Consider the following 24,929-nt stretch of genomic DNA (forward strand, 5'->3'; position numbering starts at 1 on the left):
CCTCTGTCATTGCCAAAACAGGGTATATAACAAAGTATTGAGATAAACTTTTGTTATTGACCAAATACTTATTTTCCACCATAATTTGCAAATAAATTCATTAAAAATCCTACAATGTGATTTTCTGGATTTTTTTCTTCTCATTTTGTCTGTCATAGTTGAAGTGTACCTATGATGAAAATTACAGGCCTCTCATCTTTTTAAGTGGGAGAACTTGCACAATTGGTGGCTGACTAAATACTTTTTTGCCCCACTGTAACTTTGTCCTTTCTGGGATGGGAATTTTGGAGACAGCGCTGTCCTTAAAGCACATTTAGAAACCACTACAGCCTGGGGGTGACTAGTTCCATGTTGCCAGAACTGCAGCAGAATACCGTTTGCATCCGAGCCACAGCCATTCCCCCATGTCCAACCACCACAGGCACATTGGCAACAGGGTACGTAAATACACACACACACACACAAACTAAGTGTTATGAGTGTCGTTGATGTGATGATGTGTGTGTTCCAAGGTGCGGAGAACAGAATGGAATCAGACAGAGGAAGGAGAAGAGAAGTTTCCTCCACCACTGAACCATCAAACACAGAACAGACTCCAACCCCTGAGACCTCCAGTCCACAACCCCCTCAGCCAGACACAGACCAGACTCCAACCCCTGAGACCTCCAGTTCACAACCTCCTCAGCCAGACACAGACCAGACTCCAACCCCTGAGACCTCCAGTCCACAACCCCCTCAGCCAGACACAGACCAGACTCCAACCCCTGAGACCTCCAGTTCACAACCCCCTCAGCCAGACACAGACCAGACTCCAACCCCTGAGACCTCCAGTTCACAACCTCCTCAGCCAGACACAGACCAGACTCCAACGCCTGAGACCTCCAGTTCACAACCTCCTCAGCCAGACACAGACCAGACTCCAACCCCTGAGACCTCCAGTCCACAACCCCCTCAGCCAGACACAGACCAGACTCCAACCCCTGAGACCTCCAGTTCACAACCCCCTCAGCCAGACACAGACCAGACTCCAACCCCTGAGACCTCCAGTCCACAACCCCCTCAGCCAGACACAGACCCCACCCCCGGGACCTCCTCTGACCAACCGAAGCCATGAGTGTCTTTTAAACAGCATAAAAGCTTGCCAGTATAATGCAAAAATGAGCTGTATGAGGTCAGAATTACCCAAATGTTCCTAACCTCTCATGAAATGTATAAAAGCCACATTCTGTTTTAATTCTGTAAAAACCCTGAAAGCCAAAAGTCGAAACACGTTGGTTCCATTGTCCTCATGCACCTCCGTTGATAGGAGAGGTAGCGGAAGATATCCCTTCCCTAATCCCTTATGTGTCCATTCAGCAGAAACATCCCTAAGACAGTACCAGTCAAAAGTTTGGACACACCTACCCATTCAAGGGATTTTCTTTATTTTTACTATTTTTTTACATTGTAAAATAGATATAAAAAAACTATGAAATAACACAAATAGAATCATGTTGTAACCAAAAAAAAATCTTAAACAAATCTAAATATATTTTAGATTTTAGATTATTGAAAGTTGCCAGCCTTTGCCTTGATGACAGCTTTGCACACTCTTAGCATTCTCTCAACCAGCTTCATGAGGAATGCTTTTCCAACTGTCTTGCGGGAGTTCCCACATATTCTGAGCACTTGTTGGCCGCTTTTCCTTCACTCTACGGTCCAACTCATCCCAAACCATCTCAATTGGGTTGAGGTTGGGTGATTGTGCTCTCCTCCTCATGTGCAGGGCCCAGAGTTGTTCCTGCTGATTAGTAGTGCCCAGAGCCTTTCCTTGACCACATGACTTGACCAGGAAAAACGTCTGCCCATGTCTCACTGTTCCCCCATGTCTCCTCAGGACTTTGCTGGCCCATTGGAAAACATCCGCTGAAGAACCAAAGCCTCCAAAAGGAAAGACAATAAAGAAACTTGCTCAAACATCCCAAAAAAGAACAAACAATGAACCATCTCAGAAGTGCAAAACACAACAGGCAAATAAATCACACTGTAGTTACAGCTGAAGAAGAGGAGGATAAACAAAGCTGCCAAAATACAGACACAAACAAAAATGTTCCTCAAATACCAGCCACAAACAAAGAAGTCTCTCAAATGCCCCCAATAAGGGAAGTGGACATGGAGGTAACTGAAACATGGGACGCAGCGGACATTCTGACCTACCAGATTCTATGACATCCTATGGGTTCTCGCTTGCTTATTTACACACACCAGTGCACAGTACACAAAGACTTTTATTTTGTAAAGTTATGTTGGTGAAGAATGTTTCATAAAACAAAGTTAGTTTTCAGAACCAAGAGTTGTACATAGATACTGTATGTCTACATTTGTTTTCTATTTAAAAAGTATCTCAAACAGAGGTTGTCCTCTACTGGTTAAGACCATGGTCAGTTTCGGTACGTTGGTACCAGTTTTAAATGTAGTCAAACGTATTTTCTTAGTTTCACTCCCTGGTAAATGCAACGACTTGGGACTGTTCAAAGTGCTTGCACTAAAGCTGAACATGCAGAAAACCTGAACATTTTGATTATCAGGAGTGAACTTTACATTATTACATCCTGAGCATTGCCCCTGTCGTTTAGTGAAGGGTCAATAATGTTAATCCAGCTGGAAAAACTAACATTTTGTATAAAAACATTGTAAATATTTTTGTTGTTGAATTATTTATTTTGTATAGTTTATCTCTGGATCAATACGTTTAGTGCTATCCTGGATCCTTGGGACATCCCTAAAGATTATGGATATACGTCTCTACCCTAACAATATCGTTGTCCACAAAGAGGCACGGTGGGCTGTCTAGCTCCCGCCTTTCTTTGGATTGGTGGAGACATCTCATTATTGTAATCTGTTTTTTAGTATTTGATGAGGGTTGTTGACGTCAATCTCGAGTATTCAATTGCGGGATACACTACTAGCCTTATAACATGAATATGCATAGCCATCTCCGATAAAATGTGTTTTTTCTCAAAGTTGCTGGGCTGTCACGGTACATATATCGGTACACTCGTAAGCATTCCAAACGTCTATTCGATCAAATGGACCATAGGTAGCAAATTAACCATTCATTGACCTCCATACAAAAACTTGCATTGTGGGCGAAACAACGAAAAAATCGCCACCTGTTGGGGGGGGACCGGTTTTCCGGCAAATTAGGCTACTCTTCCTATCTGGTTTCGACTTTCCTTTTTTAAAATGTATTTATTTTTATTTGCTCATTGGGCTATTCCTTTTATTGACATGTTCAAAGCAGAGCAATGAATACCATTAAAGATCCCACATTAGAACTCCGTAACATGATGCACAGTAAATTACCTGCATCATTACAGATGACATTTTTTATCCAACAGCAACATGTTTATGTGCAATGTGTTGACCTACGTGTTAAAAATGTATCTATGTCCTCATCTGTTCTTTGTTTTTTTTTTACATGTCTGATGTATTTATGTTGTCTGTTTTCTGGTTTAGACGTTCTTTAAAAAAAAATATGATACATTTATTTTATTCATAATACAAAAATCAACTTACATTGCTACATCAAACATGTCTAGCAAACCAAACACAGGTATTAACAATGCTCAAACATACAAAAAATATAAAATACAAAAAATAAACAATTTAAGTGCAATTATATTCACTCTGAAAATATATTATTATAATGATTCATGAAGATGTTATTCTTGTTGTTATTCACTAGGGTTAGTGTTTTAATAAGATAATTAAATTCAATCAGAAAAATTGGTAATTTTGGAATAGAATTTGGAATTTTTGTTTGTGTATAAAGTATTTGGCAACAATAATTTAAAAAAAAAATAAGGTTTAGACTTTCCCGTCTACTCACTGTGGTTGTTCAAGCGTCACATCCGCTTTTGATTTGCTCATGCGTCAGTGAATGCGGCGCTAAAGAAACGGAAGCGAGTAGCAGTGTTTCGCTTCACTTGATAACATTGTTAGTTAACTATAATAAACCAGTTAAATATATATCGTTTAAGTTTCTATCGACAAGAAATGAGCGACAACGAAAAGGATTTTGGCGAGCGGGTGCGTATAATCAACCACGATTCTTGCCCTAAAATGAGCAGACTCAACGACGCCATTTTGCCCTAGCCTAGCTAGGCGGCTAACGTTAGTTAGCACAACCATGATGTAGTTAATAGCATTGATTTGCATCGACTGTATGGATTTTGTACCGTTTATATTTTGTAATTTAATGTCCAGTTACTCTTATGTTAACATTGGTGTCTTTTCAGTGTATTTTGCAACTTAACGCTAGCATATGTTAGCCCAATCAGGCCAAGTGGTTTGCAGCTGTTTTAACGTTAGCTAATTCACATCAAGTAACGTTACATTTTGAATTAACGAGTCTAATGAGACTGCTGGCGAGAAACAGTTACCAATGTACATTTACTCATCATTGCAGGTGAATGCAATATATAACTAACTATAGATTAGTAACTAATTAGCGAAGTGGTTTACGGCTAGAATGTTTAACTTCGTCCTCACTTACTTCTGCAGTCACTTAGCTAATTACAGATTGTACGCCAGATAATGTGACATAACAAAAAATGGTGGCTAAATGAAGATGGTTCACTCGTGCCGTTTACCATAGGGGGGGGGGTCAGTGCCGGTCGACTTAGTGCCGGTCGACTTAACTGGGTGTCTTCCATAGACACCAATAGACGGGTTGGTTGTTTTGCGACAAAACTGACTCGGGCGAAATAGAGGGGGTTGGCTTAATTTTAAGGCTGGTTTACAGTTGGTCTATCGACATGCATGTAGACAGTTGTTTCAGTGACATCATGAACATCCGATTGTTGTCTGACATAAAACTTGTTGTTATGAAAAAGTATAAACGCAAACATGACAGGCTTCATGACAACAAACACAAAAATGACAGGCTGCCACACAACAGCTGCCTGCTGGTCCAAAATAGCACAACTGCTGTATTTTAACACCAATAAACTCATCTGTTTAAAAATGTAATACAGTATATTTCAATCTGGCAAACCAGGCAAATAAAAGTAACTTTCTAAACCATGTTTTTGTTAGTTTCTAGCTTGCTAGCTAGCTGGCTAGCCAGTTCAAATAACGACTATATCATAGCTGACAATGTCTTAAATAAAGCTCATTTTTATTCATTACTTAGGGTGTACACCCATAGAGTTCTTATTCTGTGTTTGATTAAAAAAAATAGATGCATTCGATAGAGAATTGCATCAATAGTCCAAACTCTGTTTCTACCATATCATTCACAAGTTAGACTATTTACTCAGAATTTAGAATGATTAGCGTGAATAGAATGTCATTATGGCCATGGTCAAAAAGTGGTCGCTGCTCAATAGAGCGCTGTCACTGCGCTGCCTTCAAACGTCAACTGACAAGCTAGCTAGTCGCTGCAGGTTTCTGTGTGATAACATGGGTTTTTTCTAAAGGAAATCTACGGAATACAAAACTAAATTGGGTCTATATATTTATTAATTTACAAAGCTAAGACTAAATTTCAATATTTACCTTCCCTGAAGACAATCTGTTACAGTTTTCATAGTTATTTCTGAGTATTTCCCTTTAAATCGCAATAGAAACAGCCCCTCTCAATGTTGATTGACCCGGGGTTAGAGGAATACAAAGCCACTGATCTGATGTTGAAAATGACATGGGTATCAAGTTTACTTTGATTGGTCCAAACCGTGGAGACACCTCTAAATGTTACCTCCAACACTGAAAAATGGAAGAGATGCAACCAAGAGCTGGGCAGTTAAAACTAGCAACTGTCGCAACAAACTAATGTTCTTATTTAATCAACACTGTTAATTATTAAGTACAAGCATATTAATGTTCTAATATTGTAGAGAACAATCTGATTAGTTGAATGTGATTCATAATGACAGAAAACTACGTTTAGACATTACTTTAGTAGCACTTGAATTTCGGTATTTCACTTAATTCTAGAGCAGTGAGTGAACACCCTACAATATTACAGGAAAATAAACAAGACAATTATTTACAAATGAATGGCGAGAAAATTACAGAAAATAGCTTATGGTTCTGAGTGTGACGAAAATAAAAGCAGGTCATTCTACCGGAGAATTTAAGAACTTGTGCACTGTCTGTCAGGTAACCATGACAATGGCAGCCGCGGGGTCAAAGTTGAACTTTATTCATCTGTCTTATATATATATATATATATATGACAGGTTTTTTTCCACAGAAGTAGTGCACTGGGCCTTTACTAATACTGTATTAGCGGACCGCTGTAGCAAGGGCAAATTGTATATATTTTTTTGAAATATACAATATCTTCCCGCTGCTATGTCCACAGAGTATAAATTAAGTGTTTTGATTATCAACACTTGTCGTATTCAAATTGTCTAAAGACATGTTGATAGACAGTATAAACCAACCTATAGATTGTTGACAACATCTGAACTATATTTCGTCTCCACTGTTTATTGAAAACATAAATATATTTGCACAATGAGCACTTCTCTCATGCATCGTTACAGTTGTTGGTTAGCTAGGGAATTTTAGCCATATTAGCGTAGGTGTGACATGAGTCAAAACAAGACATGGTAGCAATAACAACCTACGATTCCCCACATGGCAGCATCTTTTTATTGTTGCTAGCAATCTGACCAATGGCCATCCAGAATCTCAACAACACACAGACTTCTGCCCTGTTGAAGCGTGTGCATACAAACCGCCACCATAGATTTTTCAACTGACCTGTTCTTGGCAATACTTTTTCCACCGAATCGAGAACAAAGAAAGTATCTTAGAAATGTCTGTTGCAGGTGGTTCTACAAAAAACACCATTCAGAAAAATTATAAATCCATGTTTTGTATGGAGTGAGATATGCTTCCAGCATGTGTGTAGTTCTTTGTTTTGGTCGCACAATTTAATGCGCTGTCATCTACTTCTACACATGGCCGTGTTGCATAGAAACTACTAGTTTCTGAAAAGATACTGGGAAATCCTAGATGTGCGGCAGCTAAGCCGGCTAGGAACCATCTTGCGCGGTACAGAACATGGATTTATTATCTTTAGAGTTTTCGCTGGTTTTTGTAGAGCTGCCGGCAATTTGAAATTGACATTTTAAAGGTACTTTCTTTGTTCTCGATTCGGTGGAAAAAGTATTGCCAGGAACAGGTCAGTTGAAAAACCTATGGCGGCGGTTTGTTTGAGTTTATTTTATTTTTTTACAGGGACAGTGCACATTAATCAATGTTTCAGTAAAAATGCCGGTTTTAGCCAGCTGGCTAATTTTCAACCGCAGTCCCTGGGTAGGTTATTAAAAACAATTACAATATTGACAATCACTGAGCAGTGAGCACACGCAGAGCAACAGAGGACAAGCAAGACATAGCATACAGACAGAGCAACATAGGACAAGGAAGACATAGCATACAGACAGAGCAACATAGGACAAGCAAGACGTAGCATACAGACAGAGCAACATAGAACAAAAAGCAGCAAGACAAAATTCATAAAAGCAACAGTGTTTCCACACCTCACAAGCTACAGACAACAGGGGGCCTTTCTCTAATGCCCAGTAATGGACAACAACAATCTTTGGTTATATCACATTATCTGGCATAACCTCTGTAGCTATGTATTAGTCAGTTACAATGTATCAAGCTCTTCCACATGGCACCACCCATGTGAGAGTACTGTCTCTTTCTAAAGTTGTTATTTAGTTGCACTGTAATGGTCCTGCAAAAGCCATTTTTGTTTTAAGTCACACATAAACAAATGTTATACTGAGTGGGGCATTGAAAGAAGTAGCTAATTTACTTTAAACCCGTACTCAGATTTATTATAGCAGTTCTTCAATCTTTGTCCAAGGGCTTGATAAACCAGATGTGCTAGTACTGGGCTGGAACAAAAGCCTGCACTCCTTGTGTGACCCTCGGACTAGGATTAAAGAATACCATAATTTGATAACTTTTCTAGTCTTCATTCATCATATTATGATGTTGTGCATTTCAGAGAAATCAATATACATATTTCCTTAACATTGCTTTGATTTAATGCTTTTCAGGTGAGCCAACTTATTTAGTCTGATTTTAGTGTAAAGAGCCTGGTTTTTTGCACATTTTGACCTCTGTAGCTCTTATAAAAATTTAAAAAACCAACCCTTTTTATCATCCTTGTCTGTTTTTCGTTAAGGTTGAGTTGGGAAGAAGCAAAATGGCGGAAGAAGTTTCAGATATGAAGTTTGAAGTTGTTAAAGGGCATATTTGATGAAGCTGATGGTGTTGATGCATGCTAATGTAAAATGAAGCTGGCAGAAGCGAGCGGCCACGCTGTCCACTGGTAGAGTGATGTAATGGCAGAAATCAAATGGGAGGAAGGAAGTGGGGGAAGAGGAGAGAAAAATGAAGTCAGAAATGGTGTGAAACGGAAGAAAGAAGAAAAGAGATGGTTGTTTTGAAGTTATGAAGTTAAAGAAGTGATGAAGTTATGAGAAGTGTTCGGGGGTATGGTTAATTCCCTATAGCCTGCTATGTTATTACTACAATCCTATTTCTCTCTCCCTCTCCTTCTGTTTTCCAAAGCAGTGTTTCCCAAGCCATCCCTCAAGGACCCCCAGTCATTACACCTGTTTGTTCTCTTCCACCACTGGTACACCTGATTCAACAAAATATCAAGCTCTTTCTCAAATTGAATCAGGTGTACTAAAACAGAAATGTGCAACAGTTGGGGTCTCCCTGAGGGATGGCATGAGAAACACTTCTTAAGCATGCATGCCAACTGTTCCTCCATCTCAGACACATTACCTAGTCCTCAACACGCAAGGTTAAACTCTGCTACGCTGCCTAGAGTGTAAGAGAACAATCCGCTCATCATAGAACTGTGTTAAGATTAACTAGATTAACACCTACTTTAAGCCTATATGACTTCCTCTGGTCGCCTGTAACAGGCAGATCTAGTTACAACAAATACCTGTCGTTAATGAAATGTTATGATTTTTTTTCTTAAACTACTGGAGCTGAAATATAAGAGGGGCCTGTAGCAGGTTTGAGTGAGGTTCCTTCTGTACCTCCTCTCTCTCTATCCTGACAATTTCTATGTTTTGATTCTGAATTGTGTTTTATGTATATCTGGCCCGTTCAGGACTCGCGGTCCGCTTCCAGGAGTGTGAGCCCAAGGGGTTCTGGGAAGTCTGCCAGCCGCTCCCCGGCCCATTCCCCAGCCCGCTCCAAAGATGGCTCCAGACACTCCAGGTCTAAGTCCCACTCCCGATCCCGCTCCAAGTCCAGGTAAGAACCCCAGCTCCAAGGAGGTTTTGTGGTGACTCTTTTAGGGGCTGCTGGGTAGCATAGTGTGTATTTTTGTTCAGGTCCACATAGAGCTTGTGTTGTTTTTGTGTTATGGCTTTATTCATGTTTTTTTTTCCAAACGCTTTTTAAATCAGGGACCATCAACTAGATTCTGCCGTGGGTGGATTTTTTGTTGTTGTTGTTGAGCGGATGGTCAGGGGGCCGGAACATAATTACAAATCATTTGTAGACTGCAAATTGACCGCAAGAAGTCCAAACAAACGATCATGTTTACCTCTCTATTATGTGTGGGAATACTTTGGAACAGATTTCCAAAATTAAAATCACTTGGAGCTGATGTGCTGGTGTTTTTACAGTCTTATGTTGAATAAAAAATGTGAATAACAAACACTGGGGTGGCCAAATAAAATCAGCCGCCAGTTAGAAACCCTGCTTTAAATGTTCTTAACATGTATTTTATTTTATTTTCCCCAGGTCTCGTTCCCACAGAAGCTCCCGCAGGCATTATTCCCGCTCTCGCTCCCGTTCCCACCGCCGCCGTTCCCGTAGCCGATCCCGAAGCGGGGAATACCGCCGCCGTCGGAGCCACAGCCACTCCCCCATGTCCAACCGCCGCAGGCACATTGGCAACCGGGTACATACACACACACACACCTCTGGAGACGAGACTCTCTTAGGCAAACCCCACACACAACCCCTATCCTTCTCACAATCATCCTCTATAGGCCAACCCGGACCCAAACTGCTGCCTGGGTGTGTTTGGTCTGAGCCTGTACACCACAGAGAGAGACCTGAGAGACGTGTTCTCCAAGTACGGCCCCCTGGCTGACGTCAGCATCGTCTACGACCAGCAGTCACGACGCTCCCGCGGCTTCGCCTTCGTCTACTTCGAAGTCCGAGAGGACGCCAATGAGGTAGGAAGGCAGGGAGGGAGGGGTTATTGCAGGGGAAGAACAGAGAAGAATCAGAACTTTTGAGTGAGCATGGAGTGAGCATAAACGTCTTTGTTCTACTCCTCCACCCTCCCTCTCTGTTTCAGGCTAAGGAGAGGGCTAATGGAATGGAGTTGGATGGACGGAGGATCAGGGTCGATTTCTCCATCACTAAACGACCACACACTCCTACCCCTGGGATATATATGGGACGGCCCACATAGTGAGTGGCCGTCTTTCTTAGACTCACGCATCTGGGATGGCCCACGTGATGCACACACATTCAGTGAATCCTCTAACCGTGTGTGTTTTCCAGTGGTGGCGGCGGCGGCAGCAGCAGCAGCAGCGGTGGTGGAGGAGGAGGAGGAAGTGGCGGCCCCAGCTCAAGCTCATCTCGCCGTAGCTCGAAGGATTACGACCGCGGCGGTGACCGTGGTTACGACAGAGGCTATGACCGTGGGTACGATCGCTATGACGACCGAGAGTGCTACAGGTCCTACAGGTGAGACACCTGGCCTGGATCTTATAGTTAGTGGTTGCTAAGCAGGACTGGGGCAGTTGGTTGGTGGATGCTTATTGTGTGTTGTCTCTCCAGACGCAGGTCTCCGTCCCCGTACTACAGCCGAGGAGCCTACCGGTCTCGCTCCCGCTCGCGGTCTTACTCCCCACGTAAGTCAACCAGACTTAGCACTGCTTAACATGGTTAACTTGACGGCTATACTAGTGACGCAGCGGCGGGGCCTCAATGTCTAAATGTCTCCCTCCTGTCTCCACAGGCCATTACTGAGCAGAGGGAGAAGAGAAGCAAGATGATACTTTTTGTGGGGTTAGGGCCAAGGGTGGGGTGCATATCTGGGGAAGTTAGGGAAATGGTAAAGGATGTAATTGTGAACTTGATAAACAGTCATATTTTTTGTTTATTTTAGTTACATTTATTCAGTAGGTGGATTTCTGTACATGAGCTTCTTTCTGTCAGTCTTGCCGTTGTGTTTAGAGAAGCTGTCGATTTGTTAATCCAGGTTTCTCCCCAGGATTTAAAAAAAATGGTGGTGCTGCTGAATACAGTGAACACCTGTAATTCCCATTTCCTGCAATCAAGAGCACATTTCGGTAGGGTTCATTTTCACATAGTGGCGCAGCACCCCTCTTACATTCTTTGGGGAGAACCCTGTTTAATCCATCTGATCTGTATTTTGTATCACCAGGCTCCTTTTTACTGGGTAGATGTGTTTAAGTACAGTGATATTTAGTGCACGATAGGCTCTAGGGGAGGGGGCCCAAGGTAAATGCAGCTCTAGGATCTGATTACCTTACCCCCAATTCTAACCTTAACCTTTAGGTTGATAAAAAAAATCTTACCCTTTATCAGTGGTTAGGGGGCAACTTCTTCCTCCTGTATGTTCGGGAGAAGAGCCAAGAGCTAGAAGCTCTACCCTAGTTCAATGCTGTGTGTATGGGTGTACCATGATTTTAAGTCTGCAGTATTCCAAGCAATAATAAAACTGCATATTTTCAAGTTTTGTCCATCAATACTTTCTTAATGTATCCTGTACTTGGTGTGTGGCAAACTAGTGAACATTATGTGAGGCTATAGGAATTGGTAAACCTTACAACAGAGAAGGGTCTTGTTACAAACATAAACAATTAAAAGGCTAAGATAAATGTTAAGGATGATGGTATTATATTTATGGCCCACATGTCCACAGGACCCCAGCAAAGGAAAAAGGGAGGTATTGAAATCATTGATCTTATTTTTCTTACTCAACAATGACCATGTTTGCATTGCATCCCATTATTATAAAAGTGATATGACATAGGCAGGTAACCCCAACAACAACTGCTCCCCGGGCGCTGATGACGTGAAGGCAGCCACCAGCACCTCTGATTGAGGGGTTGGGTTAAATGCTGAAGACGTTTCGGTTGAATGCATTCAGTTGTGAAACTGACTAGTTATCACCTTCCTCGAGGAAGAGCTGCCTTTGTTCTAATGTAATTGGTTGGATGAAAGTTTGCTCAGTACGTGCTTACAGTGACTGGGTCCAGGATGTCTACAAGATGTCTAAACTAATTAAACAGCAATAGTGGAGTTTAAGATCTAATCGCTGTACAGATGTATGTTCTTAATTTGATCACCCTGTTGCAGGAAATTTTTTACTTGTTGTTTTTGAGGTTTAAAAAGGCTTCTGAAGTTTAATTTCCACTTTGAAATGTCAGACTTGATTTTTCCCTCATGAAAAATGTATCATCCCCTACAAAAATGTCTTAATTTTAATTCACGTTTCCTGTTACTGCAGGATTACTTTCCTGCTGTAGCAAACTGTCAAATTTAAATCCTTCATCTGTGCTGACAGGGCCATTTTAGTGTATACGACTTGAGTGCCAATTCTGTCAAGAACAGAGCTGCCCCCAGATGCAAAATGTGTACACCCAGAATCAGGTTGCCACACAGCGGGTTACTGGTTTGAATCACGTTGGTGATTTCTTCCTAACAATCAGTGGGCAAAGCTTAGTGATTGGTGTATAGATGGGTAAAATCAAGAAACCTCTCTGTGGAAGTAGGATGCAGGTGAATGGAGGACATAGACCTTTCCATGTGGTAGGTCCCTGGTTCAGTTCCTGGTGGGGAGGGTGTTCTAAGGCCTGGATTAAATTCATAGTGCAGCAAACTGGACAGCCAACAATGCAGCTATTACAGGTATTTTCCCCCAATGTTTGCATATATTGAATTCAGTGGAAATACTGCACATGTCGGCTCAATCATAAAATACCTTTAAGTCAACTTTGACTAGCTGCTCTACAGCGCTCATTTGGATTGAATCGTTGCCTAAGAGGCCTGGTTTCAATCCAATGCCCGTTATAGAGTAGTGCATTACGCTTCGAACACACCGACTGTCATTGCGTTTTAAAACACCAGAAGTACATTCATTTCCAATGGAACGCTCTGCGTTTGCCTTTCAGCATTGCGTTGCAGAAGGCAGTTGCAGTGCGTTCTGTGTGGTGCATACGTTGGATTTATCGAACATATGCATCAAATTTGTATGCGTAGACTTGACAAAAAGTAGCAAAATGTGATTGAATTTTTGTTGCACACATATCCAGTAAAAAAATGTGGGATAACATAAGATTGACTGTAGAATTTCTTTACATGTTTTATTCATTTATTTTCCAAGCATTATTTATTCGATGACATCCACAAATTAATTGTGAGAGCCTATAATATAATTTCCCTCCAAAATGCAGTTTTGTAGCGAAATGCAATAATAAATAGTCTAGAGAGCAGAGTAGGCTCTTTCAACAATGAGACCAACGTTGAGGAAGGTGGTCTTGATCACGCTGTTGGGCCGGGACCAGCCCCGCCGAAAGCGCAGGTCTTTGTGGGTCCAGAGATGGTTAGTCCCGAAAGCAGGCAGGAGAGTTCCACCGTTTAATTCAAGAGCTTAGACTGTTTGGAGAGGAATTCCGAAGTAACTTTCGTCTGGACCGAAGGCAGTTCGATCACCTGCTCCAGATGGTTGGAGCCAGGCAGTGTTGCCAACTCCTCAGTAAGGAAAGTAGCTAATGGCTGTCCTAAAAGTTACTAAATGACGTCATCGCCCAATTTGCATAATTGACCATGTGCATGTATTTGTGATGGATGCTGTAGGAGAGAGGAATAACGTCGTGGGAAAGACAAAGGGTGAGTAAAACACCCTAAATATGTTTTTTGATGAGGATTACAATATAATTAGTAGAGCATAACACACAGTAATGAGGTAGCTTTATGAGTAGATATAATACGTGGGTGGAATTCAAGTTAGACACAATATTGATAATTATTTTGAATTATATTTCAGATTCTTGGCGACAGGGGACTCCTACAGGACCATGGGATTCAGCTTCCGAGTTGGACGGTCCGCGGTGGCAGGCATTGTCCCCTCTGTGGCACAAGCCATTTGGGACAGTCTGGTTGGTGAATTCATGCCTGTCCCCAAGGAGGAAGACTGGAGGGCCATTGCTGCCGAGTTCCTGGAGAGGTGGAATTTCCCCAACTGTCTTGGCTCCATTGACGGGAAACATGTAGTAATCCAGGCTCCACCGTGCTCACGTTCGCAATTCTACAACTACAAGGGTTCATATTCAGTTGTACTCTTGGCTGTTGTAGATGCCATCTACTGTTTCCCCGTTGTCGATGTTGGTGCTTACGGCAAGGGAAGTGATGGCGGGACCCTCCGGGACTCTGCCTTTGGCCAGGCACTTCAGGATGGCACCCTGGAGATTCCACTACCTGCATCACTCCCTGGAGCTGAAGACCTGGGACCTGTTCCCCACGTCTTCATCAGCGACGAGGCCTTCCCTTTAAGACCCAACCTCATGAGGCCCTACGCTGGACACCAGCTGCCATTGCCAAAGCCTGTAAGGATCTTTAACAAACGACTGTCCAGGGCAAGGTTAGTTGTTGAATCCTTTGCGATTCTGGAAGCCCGGTGGAGAATGTATCGGAGAGTGCTTGGTCTCAGCCCCTCATATCGATGCCTGCGTGAAGGCCACATGTGTTCTCCACAACTACCTGTGGAGGTCATTCCAGGAGCCGCTCCGGATGGAGATGGGCACGCCAAATGGTCACCTACCTGATGTCACCAGGGCAGGTGCCAACAACGCCCCCAGACAGGCACTCCAGGTGAGGGAGAAGCTGACCACCTACTTCTCATCGCCAGCAGGTGAAGTCCCATGGCAGTATGCCGTGGAGTGAAACGGCTCTTCTAAGAGCCCCATAACACAGGTTATTTTAAGAACCATCCACCGTTGTCCATAAAATTGCATTTTTTCCCCAGATTACTTTATGTATCATTGTCTCTCTTCATTTGGAAGTTATATTTAAGTGAAATTTGGGAGTAAAGACCACACTTTAACCCCTTCCCTCTCCCATTTAACATCAGTATTATACACACCTGGCATGGTACATCAGGTGAGCAGGAGCACTAATTAAGGTTATACAACATACAGTTAGTATGATAAAAGGTAACCTAGGGTCCATACAAATAGTACAGTTTACCACCATGTTCACTGGCCTGACAAAATACAGGTAGGAAGAGAATGTGTTTTTACTTTCATCTTGTCTTAGATCTGCAAAGGTGTAGGGAAGAAATAAGCAGATTGTCTAAATGATATATTAATAAACAAATTAAACTGACTATGAAAACAATTGAAGTATTCAAGTACAGGAAAGAACATGACAGGTTTGTGTGTTGTAAAAATGTTAAAAACATAAAACTATTGAAAGAGGTGTATGTGCGTGTAAAAAAAATAAAAAATAATGTGTAGCCTGTAATCTGTAAGAGAACAAGAGCATGCATTTTTGGCACAACTGCAGACAGATACAGGCACTACTCATAAAGCCTAGACGTAGTAGGGGAACTTCAGACATGGCCATAAAGAGAGAGAGGGCAGGGCACTGGAGATCTGAGGTACAGACAGGAGTGGAGGACAGGTGTGTCTGTCTGAAAAAAGAAAAATAAATGTGTAGCCATAACACAGCTAAACAAACAAATGGCCCCTGGATGTCATGGACCAGTCGATGGAACATAACTTCACAAATCGTTTCAACACCCTGGTTTTCAAGTGGTTTTAAATGAAATAAATATTATCACCTTTAGTCTTGTTAAAGACCAACAAGAGCATCTGAATTCTCCGGTGTATGAGTTTCAATTCTGTCAATTCAGAAATCTATGTAACACTAATAATGAATGCTATCCTAAGACTTTATAAACAAATTACTTCATGAATTGACAATTTAAACGGAACTGACGTGTGTGAAAAGAAAGGTGCAATGAGGGAGGTCAAAACCGCAACCAGACAACTCCTCTTCCTGTCCTTCCTGTGAGCTGGTCTGCTAAATTGACTCCATCTCTGGAAGGGAAGAGAAAAACAACACATACAAGCTTAACATAACATAAATCTCACCTTTTATGGTGTTATATTAACTAAATACTGCTTGTATAGTGTAGTTAGTGGCATAAATATTGGAACAGTGTGGTAAAGTTGATAATACTTGCTGTTTACTCATGGAATTTGTATTTCCGATCAAAAGATGAATATGACAGGCAAATATTTAGACAGCAAACAGTTTTAGGATATTTTCTAACCCAGAAACAACAGCTATACATTTGCCTCATATTAATACTTTGATCTGAAATACCAATTAGCCTACATGAGTATACTGTAAAAATGACCTACTTTACTTCACAGGTAGTGTCATAAGTGTTGCGACAGTGATGTGGAGAGGAAAGAAAACGTACCATTGAACTCGGCTTCGAAAAGCAGCTGATACATTTTAACCTTGACTGTTGCTTTTCTTTGCTGAGGCAGCCTCTTCAGTGTTGGCACTGGGCTCATGGCAAAGAGGGCCTCTTCATCCTCCTTCCTGTGAACATCAGGTTGGGCTGCATCCCTCTCAACGGCTTGGAGGAGCCTCTGCTGAAATTAGTTGAGTGGATCTGGGGGCTGGTGTGACGTTGTTCCTCATTGTTTCTCTCCACTGCCACATCCTGTTCAACGAGGTCCTCTGTGGTCACTTCCGTGAGGTTCATAATAATCTCAGGTGGTCCTAGATCCAGAGGTTCTTCCTCCATTTCATCATCTTCCATGGCTGCACCGGTGGTGGTCATACTTGTGGATGATGTAGATGTTGTAGAGCACATATGTCAGAGTCAAGGCCCGCGGGCCACATCCGGCCCGCAAGAAGGTTTTTTACGGCCCCTGGGATGATCTTGATTTATTATTAGAACCGGCCCGCAGCAAGCCGGCAGCCCGCAGATCTTTTACACGCACCAATACTACATTTCCCACAATGCAAAGGTGACGCACCGAGCAGTAGGCTGCTTCATTTCAATATTTATTGGCACAGCAGTCGTCAGCATCACAGTAAAATTAACTTTCAGATACCCATCAAAAATGGCAAAACGGAAGGTGGATACTGAGAACCGGGGGTTTCAAACAAGGTGGGAGTCGGAGTATATGTTCACGAAGGTAGCTGGAAAACCTGTGTGTCTTCTGTGTGGAGAAAGTGTGGCGGTACTGAAAGAGTATAATCTGAGACGACATTATGAAACGAAACACGCGGACACACACGCGGACGCAACTGTCAAGGCCAGTTTTATTTTGGCAGAAGAGATCGCTAAATCAGCCCGGCCATTTACGGAGGGGGATTTCATCAAAAACTGCATGATTAAAGTTTGTGACGAAGTTTGCCCAGAAAAAAGGCAACTCTTTTTAAATGTGAGTCTGAGCAGAAACACCATTGCCGAGAGAGTAGACCAGTTGTCCATCAATCTAAAAGAGCAGCTTGTGAAAAAGGGAAAAGATTTTATTGCATATTCCTTGGCTGTGGATGAGAGCACCGACATTTCTGACATTGCCCAGTTGTCAATTTTCATCCGCGGAGTGGACTCCAACCTAAGCGTGACAGAGGAGTTTTTGGCTTTACGTCCTATGCATGGCACAACTACGGGGCATGATTTGTATGAAGAGGTGTCAAGATGTGTAAATGAGATGGAGCTGCCTTGGGAAAAACTTGTGGGTTTGACAACCGACGGAGCACCTGCGATGTGTGGACACAGGAGCGGACTGGTGGCGAAGATACGGGAAAAGATGCAAGAGGAAAACGCGACAGGTGAGCTGACAGCTTATCATTGTATCATACACCAGGAAGCGTTGTGCGGTAAAGCCTTGAAAATGGAGCATGTAATGAGCATCATCACGCGCACAGTTAACTTTATCAGAGCCAAAGGTTTGAATCACCGCCAGTTCAAGGCATTTCTGACGGAGTTAGAAACGGAGCATGGTGATTTGCCTTATCACACAGAGGTGCGATGGCTAAGCCAGGGAAAGGTGCTTCAAAGATGTTTCGAGCTTCGTGAGGAGATTTGTCTGTTCTTGGACAGCAAAGGGAAAGACACAACACAACTCCGAGACGAAATGTTTCTGTGTGAAATGGCTTTTCTGTGTGACATTACGAGTCATCTGAATGCAATAAACTTGCAGCTGCAGGGTCGGGATCGTGTCATCTCTGATATGTACAGTACAGTGAAGGCATTTAAAACCAAACTGACTCTGTGGGAGACGCAGATGCGGAAAGAAAATTTGAGCCACTTTCCCAGCTGCCAGACCATGAAAGAGAAGCTCTCTACCAGTGCGTTCCCGAGCACACAGTTGGCTGATAAAATAGGTATGCTTGCCGCTGACTTTCGACGCCGATTTGCTGACTTTGAAGCACAAAAAAGCAGGTTGGAACTGCTCGGTAACCCATTTGCTGTTGACGTGGAAAGCTCACCACCAAACCTCCAAATGGAGTTGATTGACCTCCAATGCAATGATGCACTGAGGGCAAAATATGCGGCAGTGGGTGCTGCGGAGTTCGCCCGTTTCCTCCCCGGCACAATGCCCCAGCTGCGCATCCAGGCTGCTCAAACGTTGTCTATGTTTGGCAGCACATACCTGTGTGAACAACTGTTTTCTTTGATGAACCTGAACAAAACATCACACAGAAGTCGACTTACTGCTGAACACCTCCACTCAATTCTGAGGATTTCTTCAGCTCAGAGCCTTACCCCGAACATTGATGAACTTGTGGAAAAGATGGGACACCACCAAGTATCACCCTCAACCTCAAACAAGTGAACATTACTGTGCAATCACATATTTAGAGTTTTTACTCAGTTCAAGTTTAAAAGTTAAAATTTAATATTTGTTTTCACTGCATGTTACTTTTCCTTAAACAAAGTGTTGTTTTTGATTAATAGATTTTTGCACTTTATTTTTTTGTATTTCAATCCAATTATATTTTAAAAATATTTCAGTTGAGTGGATGATAGAAAATTGCTATTATTGTTTTTTCTTTGAAGTAAATTTAGCCCACTTTTGCTAAAATAGAAAATATAGTCTACTGATGGTGCCTTGAATACCGGTTTCTTTCATTTAATGTTCATGTTATGGGGATATTTATATAAAGGAAATTTGTCTTTTGTGTCTGTTGAAAATTAAAGATTACTGACAGAGCCATAAGAAAATATTGCTTTATTTATCTGATCATATTGTAATATATTTGTTAGGTTTTCAGTAGGTTCAATTAGGTTCACTAGACTATATGCGTCATTTAAAAATTTTTCAATGAACATTCGAACAGTCCGGCCCTCGTCTTGTAGCTGATTTTTTTATTTGGCCCTCCGTCCATTTGACTTTGACACCCCTGTTGTAGAGGGTCTCGCTGCACCGGTGGAGGCGGTGGTCACACTTGTAGATGACGTTGAGGGTCTTGATGCACCGGTGGGGACAACACTTGTGGATGACGTAGTAGAGGGTCTGGCTGTAAAATTGCCACTCGTTGCCCGAGGCACAATAAATGGATCCAGAAAAGAATGTGGCAGAAGCGCCAAGGCTGCTGGCCTGAAGCTGCTGACCCAGACCTCTTCTTCTCTTTCTCTGCCCTTCTCTCTCTCTGATACCTGTCCCTGAGTCCTCTCCACTTCCTCCTACAGTCTTCTTCTACATAGACATGAACATGATAAGCCAAACCATTACCTAGCATAACTATAGTTATTAGATGGCTATCATGGACGTGTCACCTACTGTACACATAGACAGACACACACACACATCTGACCAAATTATCAGTGGTACAGTAGTATCTACCATTTCTATTACTATTTATCTGACATACACACTCACACTATTTCAAACTTGATTATTTTGGAAAGTTATCAGGGGTAGTAACTAGCATAATTTATATAACTGTTTCTTTCACACACATACCTCATTGGCTAGGTTAGCTAGCTAGCTACCTAGCCACATCTAGCACAATCTCACTACTAAACTGACCTGGAAATCCTACTATTGTGGACACTTGTCTCCAAGCAGCATTTTTTATGTGTTTATGTGCCTGTAGCTGTCGGCAGTTGTGTCAAAAATACACGGTTTTGAGGATACTGCGAAAAAGATTATCTCCTCCATGTGTGCAACCGCATGCTACCATCTGCAAAAGATACCTGCATCAGTATAGTTGCCTAGCTGCACAAAATGTTATGCAGCAGTGATGCAGTCGGTGTGTTCGAAACGTTAGAACAGACATTTAGGTAGTTTACGCTTGACCCGACATGGGCAGTGTTTACCCTGAACACAATCTCCACAAACGTCAGGAACAATGCCTGTAAAAGGTGCATTGTTGGTTGTCCTGTGTGCTGTTCTTCTGTGTAACACACCTTGAATACTTGCCTATCTGTTTTCTAGCACAGTTGTCAGTGGGGTGGAGCTTATACCTCGATCACACCGACAGCATCATTGCATTTTGGTACAACAGAAGTACATTCATTTCCAATGGAACGCTGCGTTTGCCTTGCCTCAATGCTTTGCAGGGCGTTCTGTGTGGGGCATACGTTGCATTTATCGAACGTTGGCATCAAACTGTATGCGTTGAACTGCTTGGCAGAAATGGTAGCAGAAGGTGAACGTTGAACTTTTGTTGCACACATATCCAGATCATGCTGCGGACCAATGACACTGTAGGTGTGATCTAGCTGTTAGAGCAGCAGGTGCCGCCTCGATCAGACGACAATAACATACCATTAATGCTGCTTAATCAATTCTGCAGTCAAGCATGTTTACTGAATGTGCGCAACAAAAGTTCACAATTCAACTTTTTCCAATATATCTGTCAAGTCTATGCATACAATTTGATGCTTACGTTGGATACACACCACACAGAACGCACCGCTGCAAACACAGCATTCCATTTGAAATGAATGTACTTCTGCTGTACCAATGACACTGTCGGTCTGATCATTGCGCAAAATGGTACGCAAGCAGCATTTTTTTGTGTTTATGTCCCTGTAGCTGTCAGCAGTTGTGTCATCTGGATACCATTTCTGTCAAGCTTCCACGCATACAATGACGCATACGTTCGAAAAATCCAACATATGCACCACACAGAATGCTGTAGGCAAACGCAGCGTTCCATTGGAAATTAATGTACTTCTCGTGTACCAAAACACATTCTTTCCTGTCACATCTTGTGGCCTTGTTTATGTGCTGCTGTGCGGTTTGTTGCCAACTTTACGGTTTTTACTTTTTAATAATAGTTCCATATTTTATCCCCCCCCTCCCCCGCTCAACTTTTTTCATTAAACTCTTTCACCCCGGACTCTTTATCTGGACATGGTTCTACAGGACCTCCACCAGCCGAATCTAAGTAGTAGCATTAACAATATGCCTTTTAATTGCAGTTGCTGTACACATAATATACAGGAGAACGATCGCCTTATGGTGGGGATAGCCGTGCTGAAAGCCCAGCTTCAGACGCAATCGTTAGGCAAGGGTAATTTAAGTGTAGGAAAGGATAAAACAGCTTCTAGTTTTGTCCTGTGGAATAAATATTGTGGATCTGAATGTTTTTCCTCATAATCCTGGACTATCGGACCACCATTTTATTACGTTTGCAATTGTAACAAATAATCTGCTCAGACCCCAACCAAGGATCATCAAAAGCCGTGCTATAAATTCTCGGACAACCCAAAGATTCCTAGATGCCCTTCCAGACTCCTTCCACCTAACCACCTAACTGAGGAACTCAATTTATCCTTGGGTAATACCCTAGATCAGGTATTCCCAACTGGGGTATGCATACCCCCAATGCCTTCGGGGGTACATCAAATAAAAATGTGATTCACTCCATTTATATTTTCCAACTGGGCTATACATTTAGATGTTTTTTTCTCTCTCACCTGAGTGGCTTCATTTCACTGCCAAAAATTAAATTAAACCATCTAGTGTACAGCGAAATAACAACACAATGTCAAATACAGGTAGTCTAGTCAAATAATTAACATCCAATCACATTAACCGTTACTCTCTCACGGGAATTCCACTAACGGTCGGTATGTAGCCAAACGTAGCTGCTGCTCATGTTGGTATCTGTACTGATGGCACACAAGTCATGACAGGGAGACATAGTGGAGTGGTAACACACGTGCAAACAGTTGCTCCCGTAGCCACTTGGTTACACTGCAGCATCCTCTGAGAGGCTCTTGCTGCCAAGGGAATGTCTGACAGCTTGAAAGATGTTTTGGACACTACAGTGAAAATGGTTAACTTTGTTAAAGCAAGGCCCCTGAACTCTTGTGTATTTTCTGCACTATGCAATGATATGGGCAGCGATCATGTAACGCTTTTACAACATACAGAAGTGCGCTGGTTATCAAGGGGCAAAGTACTGACACATTTTTTTTTTTTTAAATTGAGAGACGAGTTTAAAGTTTTCACTTGTCTGACCGCTTGCATGATGATGAGTTTCTCACACGACTGGCCTATCTGGGTGATGTTTTTTCTCGCCTGAATGATCTGAATCTAGGATTACAGGGACTCTCAGCAACTATATTGTGTTTTTTTGTTTGTTTATATGCATTGTTTGTAACTTATTTATTTACTCTTTTTGTACATAAAGTTGCCGCAAACGTCTCTTATGACCGAAAATAACTTCTAGATATCAGGACTGCGATTACTCACCACGGACTAGCAGAATCGTTTTTCTACTTTCACGACGCTGACGAGCCCGAGGCAGAGGATATTTGGCTCCCGTGGGAACAGGCCCCGACCCCAGTGATCTGCATGAAGAGGAGGCGGAAAAAGAGAGGCCGGAGAGCGGGCTGCTTTCTGAGAAGTAGGAGGCGATTGAATAAACCCCCACTCCGCTCAATTCTGCTAGCAAACATGCAATCTTTGGACAATAAAAGGGAAGATTAAACTACCAATGGGACATTAAAAACTGATGCATACAAAGCTCTCCCTCGCTCACCATTTGGCAATCTGACCATAATTCCATCCTCCTGATTCCTGCTTACAAGCAAAAATGAAAGCAAGAAGCACCAGTGACTAGATCAATAAAAAAGTGTGAATGAAGAAGATGCTAAGCTACATGACTGTTTTTGCTAGCACAGTGTCATGACGTTGGCCTGTGGGTAAGGTTAATGACCCCCCCCCCCAGCCCCCTTAAGTTAATACTTTGTAGCGCCACCTTTTGCTGCGATTACAGTTGTAAGTCGCTTGGGGTATGTCGCTTTCAGTTTTGCACATCGAGAGACTGAATTTTTTTCCCATTCCTCCTTGCAAAACAGCTCGAGCTCAGTGAGGTTGGATGGAGAGCATTTGTGAACAGCAGTTTTCAGTTCTTTCCACATATTCTCGATTGGATTCAGGTCTGGACTTTGACTTGGCCATTCTAACACCTGGATATGTTTATTTTTGAACCATTCCATTGTAGATTTTGCTTTATGTTTTGGATCATTGTCTTGTTGGAAGACAAATCTCCGTCCCAGTCTCAGGTCTTTTGCAGACTCCATCAGGTTTTCTTCCAGAATGGTCCTGTATTTGGCTCCATCCATCTTCCCATCAATTTTAACCATCTTCCCTGTCCCTGCTGAAGAAAAGCAGGCCCAAACCATGATGCTGCCACCACCATGTTTGACAGTGGGGATGGTGTGTTCAGGGTGATGAGCTGTGTTGCTTTTACGCCAAACATAACGTTTTGCATTGTTGCCAAAAAGTTCAATTTTGGTTTCATCTGACCAGAGCACCTTCTTCCACATGTTTGGTGTGTCTCCCAGGTGGCTTGTGGCAAACTTTAAACAACACTTTTTATGGATATCTTTAAGAAATGGCTTTCTTCTTGCCACTCTTCCATAAAGGCCAGATTTGTGCAATATACGACTGATTGTTGTCCTATGGACAGAGTCTCCCACCTCAGCTGTAGATCTCTGCAGTTCATCCAGAGTGATCATGGGCCTCTTGGCTGCATCTCTGATCAGTCTTCTCCTTGTATGAGCTGAAAGTTTAGAGGGACGGCCAGGTCTTGGTAGATTTGCAGTGGTCTGATACTCCTTCCATTTCAATATTATCGCTTGCACAGTGCTCCTTGGGATGTTTAAAGCTTCGGAAATCTTTTTGTATCCAAATCCGGCTTTAAACTTCTTCACAACAGTATCTCGGACCTGCCTGGTGTGTTCCTTGTTCTTCATGATGCTCTCTGAGCTTTTAACGGACCTCTGAGACTATCACAGTGCAGGAGCATTTATACGGAGACTTGATTACACACAGGTGGATTGTATTTATCCTCATTAGTCATTTAGGTCAACATTGGATCATTCAGAGATCCTCACTGAACTTCTGGAGAGAGTTTGCTGCACTGAAAGTAAAGGGGCTGAATAATTTTGCACGCCCAATTTTTCAGTTTTTGATTTGTAAAAAAGTTTGAAATATCCAATAAATGTCGTTCCACTTCATGATTGTGTCCCACTTGTTGATTCTTCACAAAAAAATACAGTTTTATATCTTTATGTTTGAAGCCTGAAATGTGGCAAAAGGTCGCAAAGTTCAAGGGGGCCGAATACTTTCGCAAGGCACTGTATTTCATGAGTGTGTGTGCTTGCATTGTTAACATCTGCCTAAGTTACTGCCCAGATCTTCCAGTCTGGACAACCAGACGACGGGTCCGGAACGGCGATCCCAATCTGGACATCCGCTGCCGAGCCATGGAGCGGACTTCTTCATTTGCAGACACCCTACCCGGGTCGACCACCAGAGGGGGGGACTGCAATGGCGCTCCCAATCTGGACATCCGCTGCCCAGCCATGGAGCGGACTTCTTTATTAGCAGAAACCCTAC

The 24,929-nt window shown here is 42.4% G+C and overlaps 1 protein-coding gene and 2 pseudogenes across 1 annotated transcript; 2 read left to right on the top strand and 1 right to left on the bottom strand.

Moving 5' to 3' along the window:
* Positions 1–3,895: 3,895 nt before the first annotated feature.
* On the top strand, positions 3,896–11,760 carry LOC139373134 (transformer-2 protein homolog beta-like). The gene is made up of 8 exons (XM_071113266.1): positions 3,896–4,071; positions 9,146–9,291; positions 9,787–9,946; positions 10,038–10,226; positions 10,352–10,467; positions 10,561–10,746; positions 10,840–10,913; positions 11,021–11,760. Exons 1-8 carry the CDS (start codon positions 4,039–4,041, stop codon positions 11,029–11,031), a joined length of 915 nt encoding a protein of 304 aa, XP_070969367.1. The 5' UTR covers positions 3,896–4,038; the 3' UTR covers positions 11,032–11,760.
* Positions 11,761–13,541: 1,781 nt separating this feature from the next.
* LOC139372498 (uncharacterized) lies at positions 13,542–14,973 on the top strand (annotated as a pseudogene).
* A 1,140-nt stretch (positions 14,974–16,113) lies between these two features.
* Positions 16,114–20,228, bottom strand: LOC139372260 (transcription factor Adf-1-like; annotated as a pseudogene).
* Between the last annotated feature and the right edge of the window lie 4,701 nt (positions 20,229–24,929).

The sequence above is a fragment of the Oncorhynchus clarkii genome, chromosome 18 (assembly GCF_045791955.1).
Source record: "Oncorhynchus clarkii lewisi isolate Uvic-CL-2024 chromosome 18, UVic_Ocla_1.0, whole genome shotgun sequence".
NCBI classification, from domain to species: Eukaryota; Metazoa; Chordata; class Actinopteri; order Salmoniformes; family Salmonidae; genus Oncorhynchus; species Oncorhynchus clarkii.

What these genes read in the sequence shown, in the direction of transcription:
- LOC139373134 (XM_071113266.1), top strand. Translation starts at nt 4,039, where the DNA reads ATGAGCGACAACGAAAAGGATTTTGGCGAGCGG. An exon ending in CGATCCCGCTCCAAGTCCAG is followed by an intron (nt 9,292 to 9,786) that starts GTAAGAACCCCA and finishes TATTTTCCCCAG; the next exon opens with GTCTCGTTCCCACAGAAGCT. An exon ending in TATATGGGACGGCCCACATA is followed by an intron (nt 10,468 to 10,560) that starts GTGAGTGGCCGT and finishes TGTGTTTTCCAG; the next exon opens with TGGTGGCGGCGGCGGCAGCA.